Here is a 16,813-nt window from a genome sequence, read left to right on the forward strand (position 1 = left end):
TTTACAAAGACTCTTGTCCAACTGCTTTGTTTTTTAGAGTGCTGCAAAGAGGTAACCAAGGCCCAGGGAGCTGAGAAGACTTATGCAGGGTCATATGCAATTTAAAGCCATAACCAGAAGGCATAAAATGACCCAGTCAGATATGGAGGAAACAGCCTAGTAGTGAAAAAGGAATTAAATGAAAGGGGAAAAAAGACATAATAGTGCTTTGAACCAAAGAGCTTTATAAACACTTGTGGCTTTAACCTGCCCAGGAGGTAGATAAGCATGTGCCCTTTAGTTTGTCCTCAAACTCAACCTCTCACAAGAGGTTAAGGAACACACCCAAGGTTGGAACTGACACTCAGACCTCCAGACTTCCTGGCTTTGGAGCTGGAAGTTCAGCCTCCACCTCCCTTGTCTATCAGGAAAAACATCTGGGTTATAATGCTTGAGGATGGGATATCAAGGGGAAGTGGTGGAAGTTCGGTTCTTCAAGAAACTTTGAGCAAGACTGCATGAGACCCTGCTAGGGGCCCCTCCCATTCCGAGTCACGCCTCAAAGAAGTTTCTACACTTCTATCCTGGAGGCTCCCCTTGTATGACCTTTAGAGAAATCTATTTGCCTGAGATGTTGGATGGAAGGAAAGAGAGCTGAGACTTCAAAATGTGTGAACACGGACACACCCCAAGGAGCTGCCTAAAGTAACAAAGCCTTTCCTTCACATGGCCACTTCTCCCTGTTCTAACAGGGATCCCCAGCCACAAGAGCGAGTGCCTAAAGCAAAGCAAGAGGAACAGGCAGGACCCAAGAAGAAAAAGCAAGGGGAAGTCATCTTTAAAGGCCAAAAGGTCACATAAAACATAATAAAATATAACTGTTTCCTTTAAAAATTTTAATGGACAGGAAATGGTATAGAATAACTGCCAAGTCACATAAATTAACTTTTTTGTTAATGTTTGTGATCCCGGAAAGAACACACTATCAGTCGATGCAAACTGCATGGGCGTTTTCATCAGCCGTTGTCTGGGCACATGACCGAGTGTGGGCCACAGACCCATCTTTACTTGGTCCAGAAATAAAAGCGGCTGCCATGTATGGCAGGCTTCAGATCTCCCTCGATCTCAGGGCTGGGATCCGGTCTTGGTCTTGAGTGATAGGGATTCTCAGGTAAAGGTCGATCTGTTTTCACTTTGGTGACCTGGGAAGGGTGAAGAAGGCAAAAGCAAAGTTGAACGCTAGGGTGGAGGAATCTGTAACCATCAACGCACCTCCTGGTGTCTCCCCAATGTTCCCGCTGCTACAACTGCTCCCTGACTTAAATTCCCAACAAATCACATTCAGACTTATTTAATCGTTGAACAAACACTCAGGAAAGCCTACTTTATGTCATTCCATGTGGTAGAAACTAGGGATATAGAAGGGAACAAGATACTGTCCTCAAGGGGATCACAGTCTAGTGAGGGAGAAAGCCAGGAATAACAACCAAGATTTCCAAATTACCCCGATGCCTAATGGCAATGATGGAGACAGGAACTGCCTGCTATAGGAGCAAGGAGTGCGCACATCTAACCCATCCTGAAGGCTGGGGGTCTGGAATATTTTTAAGGAGGTAAGACTTAGCTTAAAGTCTGAGCAGGAGCCAGTCAGAAAGGCAAGGGAGGAAAAGACATTCCAAGTAAAGAGTACATATGAAGATAGACAGGCATGTCTTCAGAATGGCTGAAGCAAAGGCTGCAAGAAGAATGGAGGGAGATGAAGCATCTCACCAGGCACTTATTGCTAGAAATGATGCTGAGCACATGATTCCATTCCATTTTCACTCTTATGAGGTCATTCTGCAGGGGCTCACTGAGGCCACCTAGCTAATAGTGGAAGAAATAGTACACAAAGCCAGATATGTCTACTCCAAAACTTGTGCTTCTTAATACCACACTACAGTGGTGGACAGTCCAGATGATAAAGGGTATTAAATGATATGCAAAGGTGTTTGCGTTTTAACCTGATGGTTAATAGGTGCCACTGAAGCAGGGCAGTAACTAAATCCCACCTCTGTAGGCTGGGAAGTGTGTAAGCTAGACTGGAGAGAGGCAAGACCCAAATTGGGGAGCTGAGCCAATAAGCCAGGAGTGTGGTGAAGTACTAAACTGCCAACAGGGAGAGAGATAATTTACACTCACAGTATCCCCTGATGGTCACAAAAATCTCAACTGGAAAGCCAGCAGAAACTGCTGTCATTTTAAAAATAAAGAAATAGGCCCAGAGAAGTAAGAAGACATAATGCCACAGCTGTCAGCAGTCTTCTGATTATTCCTCTACTGGTCTGAACTCTTAAGTCACCTCATATAAGATGACCAGATTAATCTTCCTAGATGTATAAATTCAGAAACCTTTTATTAGGAACAGAGCTTTTGTGTATACAATCACACAATTATTATTATAACCACCTTATGAGGCATTATTATCTCTAGTGCACAGATGAAGACCAGGGAGGTTGGCATGCCTAGGATAAGATACACACTAACGTCAGAGCTAAAGCTGGAACCTAAGTCTTCAAGTCTACTAGTTTTGTTTGTTTGCTTTTGAAAGTTATCCCACTGCCCTGCCGTAAGTAGAGATGGTTCCTTGGTACTTGCAGCTCCTTTAAAGAATTAAAGACATTTATGAAATTGGTTGGGCACGGTGGCTCATGCCTGTAATCCCAGCACTCTGGGAGGCTGAGGCAGGCAGATCACTTGAGGTCAGAGTTCAAGACCAGCCCAGGCAACATGGTGAAACCCCATCTCTACTAAAAATACAAAATTTAGCTGGGCGTGGTGGTGGGCACCTGTAATCCCAGCTACTCAAGAGGCTGAGGCAGAATTGCTTGAACCCGGGAGGCAGAGGTTGCAGTGAGCAGAGATCGTGGCACTGTACTCCAGCCTGGGTGACAGAGTGAGACTCCACTTCAAAAACAAAAACAAAAAAAAATGTTGCCCAGGCTAGTCCTGAACTCGTGAGCTCAAGTGATCCTCCTGCTTCAGCCTCCCAAACTGCTAGAATTGCAGGTGTGAGCCATGGTACCTGATCGAGAAATACACTTTTGAAAAGAGTTAAGAGAATTTTTTTTTATCTTACAGACTTTTAAAAAATGTTAATACAAAGATTCAAGAATAAATATGCTTTCTTACTAGCGTGACTTGTTATTTCTTCTTTCATAAGAGTCAGAAATGAGAAAAGGTAGTTTTATTTGTTACATGTATAAGTTCTACCACTTTCCAACCTAGAATTATCAACTATTTTAAATAATATGTTCAGTACATCAAAAAGTATCTGAAAATAATCAAGCCAGACACAAAATACAAAAAAAATTGCTAAGTTATTACTTCTGACATCAAGCTTATAATCCAACTATTCACAGATGCTATACACAAAGAGAAGGGAACTAAACTGGTGTGGTGACCTGTAATCCCATCACACTGGGAGGCTAAGGTGGGAGGATTGCTTGAGCCCAGGATCTCAAGACCAGACTGGGTAATATAGCAAAATCCTGTCTCTACTAAAATACAAAAATTAGTTGGGCATGGTGGCCTGTGCCTGTAGTCCCAGCTACTTGGGAGGCTGAGGTGGGAGAATCACTTGAGCCCAGGAAGTCAAGGCTGCAGTGAGCTGTGATCGCACCACTGCATTCCAGCCTAGGAGAGAGAGACCTGAGTTTTTTCCTCTGCCTTGCTACCTGTGCTGCCCCAGAGGGAACGGAGGGAGCTGAGGCTCAAGAAGCAGAGATGGGTCAGATCATAAAGGGCCTGCATGCCATGTTATGGAGAAGATGCTTTATCTCACCAGCAATGGAGAGTCCCCGTACAGTTTTTAAAAACACAGTGACATAAGATTTATTTTCCACACAGATCACTCTTCTTGTGGAGGTGTAATTTAATCCTCAATTCTTCAATTTCATCTAAAGCCCACATTGATCCACCCTCCTCTCCCAGAAATTCATGTACCCCAGGTTAAGAACTCCTGTCCAAGAATAAGATAACAGCAGCAGGAACAATGAGAGGATTAAAAAAATAATTCAGGAGATGCTAATCTAAAGGAAGTGATGACTGCATGGAATCAGTAGGGAATGAAGAATTCAGGTTTCTAGCTCTGACGTTTCAACAGATGGTGGTGTCACAACTAAGACAGGAAATATAGGAGAAAGAGAAACACTTTTGAAACTACAAGAATGTAGTTTTAAAAAAAAAATCTTAGATACGTTCCTGAAAAATGTGGGGTAAGCCTGATCCTATTTCCCCAGTGAATTCCACAATAACCTCCACAATGTTTTCAACTGACAGTGTTTCACTAATACCTTATCTTCCTCTACTCCCTTCTGTTCTTTAATTAGCTAATTAACTAAAACAAATCTGCACATGCTAGAAGGTCTAAAGAAATACTTCTTTTTTTTTTTTTTTTTTTTTTGAGACAGAGTCTCACTCTGTTGCCCAGGCTGGAGTGCAGTGGCACAATCTCCGCTCACTGCAAGCTCTGCCCTCTGCCTCCTAGGTTCATGCCATTCTCCTGCCTCAGCCTCCCAAGTAGCTGGCACTACAGGTGCCCGTCACCATGCCTGGCTAACTTTTTGTATTTTTAATAGAGACGGGGTTTCACCATGTTAGCCAGGATGGTCTCGATCTCCTGACCTCATGATCCACCCGCCCACCTCGGCCTCCCAAAGTGATGGGATTACAGCATGAGCCACTGCGCCTGGCCAGAAATATTTCTATTTTTAAAAATTCCTTTCTGGATTGTGTATAATCACTGCCTAATTAGTATGTTTGGTAATCTGGTAAGTTCTTACATAATATCTGTATTCACAGAGACTCTTTGCTGACCACCTCCTGCCTTTATCCCACCCTGAGTCAGAAAGTGAGACCTCCAGCAGAAGCCTTTTTACCTTTGACAGTTCTCCCAGGTCAGGCCGCACCCAGCCCAGTTTGTCCAGCACACACTCATCAAACTTTGCCTGCTGTTTGCGACAGTGACGGAATAACTGCTGGCCAGTATAATCAATGCAAGTCCAATATTCTGTAAAAGGCTCCGCACAGTGACGTTTTATCTGCCTGGAAAAGAAGGCTGGGTTAAGGGCATCTCTTTGCAAAACAATGAAAAACAGAAAAGTGAGAAAACAATAGGTACAGATCCCAAATACATACCCTTGCTTTTTGAAAGGTATGTAAGTAAATATTCTTACCTCACTTACAAGACAACTTCAGGATCCTCAAGTTGAGAACAAGTTAGTAAACAAAAAAGATTTCTGAGGTAGAAAACCTAATTTCTTTATATAGTAAGAAGAAAAGAGTGTAGCCTAATGCATGCATATTTTACTCAGAGACGAACTCCTTACTTGGGGCCTATTTATTCTTTTCTTTAGATCTGATTCCTCTAATGGTATCAGCTTAGCAAATTTAGAAGAGAAGGAGGCATAATTAAATAATGGACATGCTGATAGAAGTCAGAGGTCACAGACAATGGCAAAGGAAGAGACAGAATTATAAAAAGCAAATACACAAACTAACAAGCAGAAGATCCTGGGATCATTCAGTATAAAGACAAACTGCACTCCACTCCTCAAAAGCTCAAGGTCCTCATTCTATTTATGCATTGAACAAAAATATATTAATCCTTGCTATCAAGAACAAAGTTATATTATATTTGGTATTCTGTTAAGAAGCAGGGTAGCATATAATTCATTCTGTGGCCATCAAAAATGGCTAGAGAAAATTTAACTTCTGTGTACAAAAAGAATAAGCTTCAATTTTTTGCAAAATCCCCCTTACGTTATCATTCAAGCCTGCTAGTATGCATGTTCAAGCAAGAATATAATACCATTTTATGTAAAAGCCATACTTGAGGCAGTGAAATTCAGAACACCTCTTTCTCCCAATGAAATAATAATTTTATTATTTAAGTGCTTACCTCTCATACTCCAGAAATCTAGCTACACTCTCACATGAATCTTGTTTAACATGGATCAGGAAGGAAGGATCTCAGAGATGGCTTAAGGAAGTATACAGTGAAAAATCTGCTTTCCACTCCTGTCCAATAAGCCACTCAGTTGCTCTCCTAGAGGTCCACCAATGTCACCAGTTTCTTAGGTTTCCCTTCCAGGTATTCTAAGCATAACCTGCACCCACATAACTTCTACTCAAGAATCACTCTGGGGCTGGGCGCGGTGGCTCACACTTGTAATCCCAGCACTTTGGGAAGCCGAGGCGGGTGGATCACGAGGTCAGGAGATCGAGACCACGGTGAAACCCCGTCTCTACTAAAAATACAAAAAAATTAGCCGGGCGTGGTGGCGGGCGCCTGTAGTCCCAGCTACTGGGGAGACTGAGGCAGGAGAATGGCGTGAACCCGGGAGGCGGAGCTTGCAGTGAGCCGAGATTGCGCCACTGCACTCCAGCCTGGGCGACAGAGCGAGACTCCGTCTCAAAAAAAAAAAAAAGAAAAAAAAAAAAAAAAAGAATCACTTTGGTAGAAAGCAACCATTTCCAACGGGAGTTTTATATTCCTCCAAAATGCTGCAGCAGCAGACGGGCTGCAAGCCACTACTCTAGTAGCACGGATCCCTGTTCTGGACCTTGTTACCCATACCTAACAATTATCTACTAATGCCTACAACCAGTAACTTCAGCAGTGAGAAATTCCTCTATGGAGGCAGTTAGGCACCTTGGGAATTTGTGAAATCCAAATATTCCCCGCTTAAAATGTACTACCACTGGGCCATGGAAAAAATGCTTTGCAAAAGTTCTCTTAGAAAATAAAAATTGTTTAGGCTGGATGCGGTGGCTCACACCTGTAATCCCAGCACCTTGGGAGGCCAAGGTGGGCAGATCACTTGAGGCCAGGAATTCAAGACCAGCCTGGCCAACATGGCGAAACCCCATCTCTACTAAAAATATAAAAATTAGCCAGGCATGGTGGCACACACCTGTAATCCCAGCTACTCAAGTGGCTGAGGCACAAGAATCTCTTGAACCCGGGAGGCAGGGATTGCAGCGAACCAAGATCATGCCACAGCACTACAGCATGGGTGACAGAGTGAGACTCTGTCTCAAAAAAAAAAAAAAAAAAAAGAAAAATCGTTTAAATACACACACACACTCAACCTCGCTGGCAATCAAATCAATGCAAATTGAAACATCAAAAATATTTGCACCTCCCAAGTATTTAAACACTATGCATACCAAAATCCAGCGCTGAGGACAGCATAAATTGATCCAACATTTAAAAAACAAAAGCAATTGCTGTGCACCATGGCTCACGCTTGTAATCCCAGCACTCTGGGAGGCCGAGGCAGGCGGATCATGAGGTCAGGAGATTGAGACCATGGTGAAACCCCGTCTCTACTAAAAATACAAAAAATTAGCCGGGCGTGGTGGTGGGCGCCTGTAGTCCCAGCTACTCGGGAGGCTGAGGCAGGAGAATGGCATGAACCTGGGAGGCGAAGCTTGCAGTGAGCCAAGATCATGCCACTGCACTCCAGCCTGGGCGACAGAGCGACGCCCCATCTCAAAAAACAAAACAAAACAAAAAACAAAAAACAAACAAACAAAAGCAATAAAGTTCAAGAGCCACAGTAATGTTCAAAGCCTTTTATAGAGTAATCTCACTGTTAGGAAATTTATGCCAAGGAATTATTAACTGATGAAAATGTGATTACGCAAAGGTAATCACTGCAGATTTATCCAAAATAATCAAAAACTGAAATCAACAATGATGTTCAATAACAGGAATTGGTCAGGTATGTTATGGTTGGTTTATCCACTGATGGAATAATATATAACCATTAAGAATGATGATCATGGCCAGGTGCGGTGGCTCACACCTGTAATCCCAGCACTTTGGGAGGCCAAGGAGAGTGGATTACTTGAGGTCAAGAGTTCAAGACCAGCCTGGCCAACATGCTGAAACCCCATCTCTACCAAAAATACAAAAAAATCAGCCAGGCGTAGTGGTACAGGCCTGTAGACCCAGCTATTCAGGAGGCTGGGACATGTGACTTGCTTGAAGCCAGGAGGCAGAGGTTGCAGTGAGCCAAGATCACACCATTGCACTCCAGCTTGGGCAACACAGTGAGACTCCGTCTCAAAAAAAAAGATCATGAAGACTATACAGCAACTTCAAAGAATGTTTCCAATAATGTCAAGTGAAAAATGAATTTCTCAATGTATATAAACTATGACTATAACCACAAAAATATCTTTGCACATGGAAAAAGACAGCAGAAGCAAGAAAGAAGGAAAGCAGCTACTGTGCTAAGGTATCCATTTTTTTTCTCTAACATCATTGTAGTGGACATTGGTGGTTTTCGCCTAGCCAGCAGTCATTTCCCATTCTTCTGTAACATCCTTCTAATTTTCCTTTGGGAACAACCCCTCCCCGTTTCTCAGCAATGTGGTTTGGATGAAGCTAAGTCCACTCCCCATCTCAGGCCTGACCAATCAGAGCTTTTTATCTCCTGACGCACAAGTGATGCAATGATATGTATACGAAGTCAGCCAGCCAGGACAACTAGACTCAGTCCAGGAGCTTCTGCTCACTTCTGGATAAAGGGCACACTTTGTCTAGGTTTGCTAAGCAAGTATGAGCAGAATAGCAACTCGAGTGGCTGGTGGCCATTTTTGGTACAGCAAGGTGAGTCTTTCTGAAATGAGGTCAACAGAGAAAACCAGAACTAAGAGATTGTGAAAAGACGAGAGGCAAAAAGACATCAAGTAGTTGTGAAATTATTTAAGCCCTTGAATCCAGTCCTGCCTGATGCCAGGCCTATTTCTGGACTTCAGAGTTACAAGAGCCAATTTCCTTTGAGTTGACTTTCTCTCCTTTTAAATAGAGTGCTAATATGCTTGTTAAAACATTTTCCTACAATTACACAGTTTAGGTTTTTTTTACTTAAGTATCAAACACAATGACCTACCTAAAACCTAACTCTGAATACAGTTTTCTTTCCATCATACCTGTGTTCTGTAGTAATGACAACAACCTAGTGAATGCCTGCTTAAAAAGGACTGTGCTAGGTTGTTTTACGTGCCTTTTCAAACTTTTCACAGCAAAATTTTTCACTTTCCCCTTGCTGTAGCAAAAATGGTCACCAGTCACTTGGCTTAGCAAACCTAGATAGGTATTATTTTACAATCTGGAAACTGAGATTCATGGAGATTAAAGAACTTGCCAGACAATAAAAACAAAACCAAAAGTAATTATCATCCTTTGAATGTTTTATCTTGGTCTGATTTCAAAGCCTATGTACTTCCTACTAAAATCCACATTATTAGCTGGCTCTTCACTTATTCATTTAAACCTTTATGTTTCAACCAAGTAGGCACTGATACCAAAAGACTTTTACCTAAAGAAGTCCAAAGCACACTTGTTGACCAGTTTGCCTTCCTCTAAACACCGCCTCGGATCTTTCTCTTCCCAGCGGCAGAGCATAAACTCCTTGTTGGGCTTATCACATTGAGCTCCATAGTGATGGGCCGCAGCTTTAAGCACAGCAGAACTAATTTTCACCTAGGAAAGGAAAGATGGGACAAAGGCCACAGACTGTGAACCAGAATACCACTTTCTCAACTTTACCTCATGCGGGTCAGAATAGAGAACACAAAAGTAGCACTGTTCTGACTTTACCAATAAAATTAAACACTGTCATAATAATAATTTTTTTTTTTTTTGAGACAGGGTTTCACTCCCATCGCCCAGGCTGGAGTGCAGTGGTGCGATCTCGGCTCACTGCAACTTTGGCCTCCCAGGCTCAAGTGACTCTGCTGCCTCAGCCTCCCAAGTAGCTGGGATTACAGGCATAAGCCACCTCGCCCAGCGATTCTTTACAATCTATGGTGATTTACAGAACACGAAGCTCTTTCACATATATTATTTTCTTCACTTTTACAGTAGTCTCATGAAGAGATTACTATCCCCATTTTAGAGCAGAAGAAATGGCACCCCTAATAGAATCTTTAGATAGTTATGGTAGAGAGAAAGGGGGTGGAGAGAAGGATGGAGTCTTCTGGGATGCAGGGAGACGAACCAACTCTGGAGAGCTTCGCTGAGTTTCTGCTGCTGGAATAAAATTAATAGATATATAAGGCTGGGCACAGTGGCTCATACAGGTAATCCCAGCACTTTGGGAGGCCAAAGCAGGCAGATCACTTGAGGCCAGGAGCTCAAGACCAGCCTGGCCAACATGGTGAAAGCTCGTCTCTAGTAAAGATCCTAGAGATGTATCTGGGCGTGGTGGTGCACACCTGTAATCCCAGCTACTAGGGAGGTTGAGGCATGAGAATTGCAACCAGGAGGCAGAGACTGCAGTGAGCCAAGATCACGCCACTGCACTACAGCCAGGGTGACAGAGCAAGACTCTGTCTCAAAAAAAAAAAAAAAAAATTAAATTAAATTAAATTAATGGATAAATAAAACTCCCAGAGGACTACAGAGTCACAGAAGATGAGGCTGGAAAAGATCACAAAGAGCATCTAGTCCATCTAGTAACAGTCCATCTAGTAATAACTAATAATAAAGTACTAAAATCTGCAAATTTTTAAAAAATCAGAGCATATCCAAGGTTGCCATCCCTTTAACTATGCCCACCGGTTTCCTCAATAGCATTTTAGCGATATTTTCTTGAGAAGATACACAGTGTAGATATAGCCAGCTCAGAGAGAACTGCAAACTGTCCAGGGCCTACTAACAGCTGCTTAAGCAAGAGACCTGCTGGTCCCTTTTCTGTACTACCTTTTCTTATACCAATACCACAATGTTTTAATTACTGTCACTGAAGAGAACATTTTGTTATCTGGGAGAACCATCCTCCTCATTCTTCCTTTTCAAAACTTTTTTGGTTATTCTTTCAGATGAACACCTTCCCCCAATAATTTGCATTCAAATTGTATTAAATTTAGTTATATATTAAATTAGGGAACAATGGGCACTTTTTATAATACTGGGTGCCTGCTCAAACTTCACACCCTCAGAGAGCCTCTCTCTAATCATCTTATATAAGCTAGCATCAGTGGTCACTCGTGTGGTCTGGTCTTAGCACTCACGTGCTAAGTCTGATCAATTCTAGATATACTTGTTCTTTCCTCTCTGTAAGCACAGTTTCTGTGTAAGCACCAATTACACTGGGGTCATTAACATCTTTCTCAATAATTTTAAGAGCCCCTGAGTGGTCTGTGTGTGACTAGAATATAAGCTCCAAGAGGGAAGGGATTTTGTTTTCAACAGAGATCCACTACTGTAAAGATATCAATTCTCCCTAAATTAAGCATGGTAATTAAATATAATGTTGACTACGGTACACACCAAGTACCCAAAATAGTGTCTAGCACAAGTAGCTGTTGAGCACCCACTCTTTGCTAGAAAATGGGGATACAATAATTAGAAAACAGATATGAATACATGAATTACACCTTCTCATCCACAACACAGTATTTCTCTCCATTTATTCATATTCAGGTCATTCTTGTCCTTTGGTTAAAATTACAGTTTCCTTCATTATAGGGACCTTGAACATTTCTTGTTTATTCCTCAGTATTTTAGCACTTTTGATAGTATCTAAATAGGATAGTTTTTCTATTAGACTTTCAAACTGTTTATTGCTTGCTTGTACACTGTATTTTCTCTCCAGCCATCTTACTGAACTCTTGTTAGTTCCGACACAAAACTCAAGAAGACTAACAGAAAAACTGCCATTTACAAAAACTGTCTCTTTCCCTTCTGCTACTTTTTTTTCTATTTTCATTTCCTATTTTATTGCTTTGACCAACCCCTTCAGGACAATACAGATGAAGAGCAATGACAGCAGACAACCTTCCCTTTTTCTAAAATTAAAAGCAAGTTTGGTATAGTATTTGCAGTTGGTATCTGGAATATAGTTGTTTGGATATTCCTTGTTAAGAAAGCTTCTTTCTAATTCTAATTATTTTTGCTTTACTGTTGTTTTCTATACCAGAAAAGACTAAAATTTTTAGGCTTCATTTTCATTAATTTGTAAATGTAACATAGAGCATTAACAGATTTTGTAAAACTGATCCAATGTATTTCTAGAATAAAATCTAGTCTGTCACAGTGTATTATGCTTTAATACACTACTGAATTTGATTTGTAAAATTAAAAATTATTATGAGAATAGTCTATTATTTTATTATTATTATTTTTTTGAGACCGAGTTTTGCTCTTGTCCAGGCTGGAGGGCAGTGGCACAATCTCAGCTCACCGCAACCTGCACCTCCTGGGTTCAAGTGATTCTCCTGCCTCAGCCTTCCTGAGTAGCTGGGATTACAGGCATGTGCCACCACATCCAGCTAATTTTGTATTTTTGGTAGAGACGGGGTTCCTCCATGTTGGTCAGGCTGGTCTTGAACTCCCGACCTCGGATGATCCTCCCACCTCAGCCTCCCAAAGTGCTGGGATTATAGGTGTGGGCCACCGCGCCCAGCAGTAATTGTATTTTTTATGCACTTTATGCAGCTAGGTTATTAATAAAAGGCAAGGAAAGATGACAAGAGTAATTAATCCACACACTATAGAAAGGAGAATAAAGTTATGACTATGTCTATTAATAGTGCAACTGTTATAATTATCAAAGATAAAGTTATGACGTAAGTGAAATCTGCCATGATGGCTCTAATAAATTTATGTTTAAAATCTGTAAAGTTTTCGTATTAAAGTTTTTGAAAATAAAAGAATTTATTTAGGTAAACTGAGTGGCACACATTTGCTTGTTTCATTACCTATGAACACCTAGGAGAATAAAAACTAACACTCAAACTTTTTTAAAAGCTTAATATATTTTAATAATTAAGTTAGTTATATTTACTCGTCATATGCCTTAAAAGAGCTTTAACTGGCTGATTCAATTATTTAAAGGCCCAAAACTATAAGGCCCAAAAAGCCTGCCGCATTATTTATTTCCCTACAAATGTGGAAATCTTACCAAAATGAAGGTACACTCATGTTGCTGAGCATATAAAACACCATCCCTGTCACAGGAAAATAAAGGAAGACATTGAGTCTGTTTCGTAATTAATGAAAAAGAGGGATGTGCTAGAGACAACACAGTGAGTCAGTGGCAACCCCAGAACTGGAACATAGACATTGTGACCTCCAATCAGGCTTCTTCCTATTATATCACCATCACTGAGGTGGATGAGCCTGAGATGTCACCGTATCTCCTCACCTGCTTCTTCACTAAGACTGATGAATTCCAACAGAAACAACATCCTTTCACAGCTGTTTACCGTGAATACCCTCTCAAATTCATTCAGATCTCTTTGTCTCGAAGAACACAGAATTTCAACATCCTTCCTCATTTATTCTCACAACAGCCTCACTGCACAGCAGGGTTACACAGTCTGCAGGTGTGGAAACTGAGACAAAGTCACCATCTAGAGCCAATCAACCTTCTAGTCCTGTCCTTGCCTCATTAAACTATGTCTGTACCTCTTTTTATAGTACTTTCTTTATACCATGCCTTGAGTTTTCCTAAATTTATGTAAAACAGAGAATAGTACTTAATAGAACTGTTACGAAGATTAAATGAGTTAATACATATAAAAATAATAAGAACAGTGCCTATCAGATCGAAAGTACACCATAAATATTAGCTATTTTTATTTTTACTCAGAATTGTCAATATGTCCAAGGACTTTCCAGTCCAAAGCTTCTGACTGCTTTTTCAATGGGGATGTGTCATAACTCTTAAGTCAATGAGGTCCAAAATGTATTTAACTCCCTCTCCAAACCTGCTCCTTCTTCTGGCTTCACCAGTACTATTGCCACGCTGCAAATCTGACTTTGATTCTTCAACCTTCCCTACCTCCAATATCTAATCCATTGCTAAGTCTGATCAATTCTAGATATACTTGTTCTTTGCTCTCTGTAAGCACAGTCTCAGTAAGCACCATTTACACTGGGATCATTAACATCTTTCTCAATAATTTTAAAAGCCACTGAGACCAGTCTCCCTGCTTTTCTTTTTTTCTTCAATCCATTCTTCACACAGCTGCTACAGTGATCTCCCTAAATGACAATTCTTATTTTACTCTGCTATTAAATTAGCAACCAAACTCTCATTTAGCCTAAACAGCAGAATAAAGCCTAAACTTCTTAATGGGTATCAAAAGGCTTCTGGACCCAAACTATCTTTCCACCCTTCTCACCCACAACATTTCAAAAAGGGACTATTTTTACTGTTCCCTCAAAACACTGAACTCCTTTTTGGCTCCCTGCATTTTCCCATCTCCTTACTTTTGCTCAGACCCTACCCTCACTTAGAGGGGTCTTCTCTTCATCTCTGCCCATAAATGCCATTCTTCAAATGCCATTTCGTCATGTCTTACATTATGCCCAAAAAGTGCTTTCTCTATTCCTTTATAGTTTCAGAGAATTTTATGGCTGGCATCACCTCATCTTACAAATAACCATGTCTGCAAATGCTAAAATCAAGTAATCAAGGTGACCGCAGGTAGGCCTAGAATTTAGATCCAACTTCAAATCTTTTCCTAAACCACATCTGCCCCCTTTCATAGTATTTAATCATACTTTGTCTTGTATTTTAGTTATTTATGTAATTATCCGTATATTCATTCGTGTGAAGCCTAAAGGCAAATGTATTTCAGATACATCAGTTGTATGAAGTAGAACTTCAGATGTTTGTTGAACCTAATAAAAATTGCAACAAGAAATACAGCAACTCAAGATTAACCCGGCTACATGGGGTGGGGGCAGGGGTGGTTCTCGGGGGGAACAAAAGAGTGGGGGCCACATGGCAGCTCCCCTCTGCCACCTCAGAGTAAATGTCACTTTAATATAATAAGTCTCTGAACATAGCTAATAATTTCTTCCTCTGAGTAAAGTAACAGTTGCCACTCTCACAGGCATCTAAGATTAAATGAAGCATTGCAGGTAAAACACTTAACATATGGCCAGGCGCGGTGGCTCACGCCTGTAATCCCAGGACTTTGGGAGGCCGAGGCAGGCAAATCACGAGGTCAGAAGATCGAAACCATCCTGGCTAACACGGTGAAACCCCGTCTCTACTAAAAATACAAAAAATTAGCCGGGTGTGGTGGTGGGTGCCTGCAGTCGCAGCTACTCGGGAGGCTGAGGCAGCAGAATCGCTTGAACCCGGGAGGCGGAGCTTGCAGTGAGCCAATATCGTGCCACTGCACTCCAGCCTGGGCGACAGAGCGAGACTCTGTCTCAAAAACAACAACAAACAAACAAACGAAACACTTAACATAGTGCCTGGTATATCATTGTTGGTACATCATTTCTAGTCTTGGCCTTCCTCTCCTTTAATATAGCCTGTTCTACTACCCAGCCCTGCCATGACACTCCTCTGCGTTAAAACCTTCCACCTCTTCCCACCACCTCCCTTACTGGATCAAGTCCAAACTGTTTGGTCTGGCCTTGTGGAAGCTGCTTCCAAGCCCTATCTCAGCCTAAGTTGCCTCGCCAGGCTCAGCACCTGCTGCTTCCCACCACCACCACTAGGGTCACATCAAACTGTACTTGGCTCCCTAAACACACAAGTTCTGCTAGGCCTTCTCATTCTTTTGAGTTTTCACCCATAATATAGTGGAAAACCATTGGTTTTAAAATCAGACCTGGGTTCACTTCCAGCTCTATTACTTACAAGCTCCGTGACCTCGGGCAAATCATTTCTACTCTCAGGGCCTAGTTCCTTATTTATAACATGCGACCAATTGTATATATATCCTACCTTATAGTGTTGCTGGGAGGATTCAATGAATTAATGCGTGGAAAGTAATTAGCATCCTGCCTGGTATCTAGAAAGGACTTGATCATGTTAGCTATAATTCGTAGGGTATATTTCTACTTCACTTCTCACAGCACTAACTACACTGTACTGTGACTGCCTCTTTATGTGTCCGTCTCCCTAATGGATTGTAAAGTCCACGAAGGCACAAAGTATATATCTCTTCCAGCGTTATGTGTACATGTTAATTACTCAAATGACATCTCTTGAATAAACGAATGCTTTAAATGAGTCCTGTTACCAAACACCTTCCCATGGCTGTGAGTAGATGCACGCTCCAATATCGTCTCATTTTTCCGCAGCTTCCTCGCCCCACTCTATGCACTCTGCACCGGTGATACCATTTTAAGGTAGGTGACTGTCTCCCTCGACTGTGAGCCCCTAGGGTTGTATACTCACTTCGCATGCAAGTTTGAGGATTAAGCGACATAAATTAAGTAAAATGACTGGTTGGTGCTTAATAAAACACATCACTATTATTCATGGAAGAAGAAACAGGTCGCTGTGGAGGGCGAAAAGGGGAGGATTCTAGAGCCATTGCGGGATGCGACAGGGTGGGGTAGAGGGGAAGCGACTCCCAAAGCTGCGGAGGGGCCCTCCGAGGGTCGACCTGTATATGCGTTGGAGGGCTGGGGAGAAGGGCCCGGGGCCCAGGATCCGCGGAGCCAAAGTGGGGCTAGGCCCAGGCCCGAGAAGCCGCAGCCCCATGTCTCCCTTGCCTGTCCTCCGGATAGCCTCACCTCGTCTACTTTCAGCTCCTCTAGAGTGGGCAGCTCCACTATCCCCGGCATGACGGCTGCAGCCCCAACTCCAACGAGGAGCGCTCAGCCGCGTCGCCCCCGTCTCCTTGAACTCCCCTTTCGACCGCCGAGTGCCGGACGGCGCCTGCGCATGCGCATCCGACAACACGCAGGCGCACTGCCCTGCCCAACCACGAGCGAGGGAGCGTGCGCAATACCAAGAAGTTTTCAGCCTCCAGCGGGGCGGGGCTTCGATTCGGCTCCGCCCACCCCTCCAGGTTGTCA

The 16,813-nt window shown here is 42.2% G+C and overlaps 1 protein-coding gene across 1 annotated transcript; it reads right to left on the bottom strand.

Annotated features, from left to right (window-relative positions):
• Positions 1–860: 860 nt before the first annotated feature.
• On the bottom strand, positions 861–16,721 carry NDUFA8 (NADH:ubiquinone oxidoreductase subunit A8). Its single transcript, XM_003264081.2, has 4 exons — positions 16,529–16,721; positions 9,354–9,517; positions 4,899–5,064; positions 861–1,181 (listed from the first exon to the last, which is right to left on the bottom strand). The coding sequence occupies exons 1-4, from the start codon at positions 16,577–16,579 to the stop codon at positions 1,044–1,046; spliced, it is 519 nt and encodes a 172-aa protein (XP_003264129.1). The 5' UTR covers positions 16,580–16,721; the 3' UTR covers positions 861–1,043.
• Positions 16,722–16,813: the final 92 nt, after the last annotated feature.

This window comes from Nomascus leucogenys, chromosome 8 (assembly GCF_006542625.1).
Source record: "Nomascus leucogenys isolate Asia chromosome 8, Asia_NLE_v1, whole genome shotgun sequence".
In the NCBI taxonomy this organism is placed as follows: Eukaryota; Metazoa; Chordata; class Mammalia; order Primates; family Hylobatidae; genus Nomascus; species Nomascus leucogenys.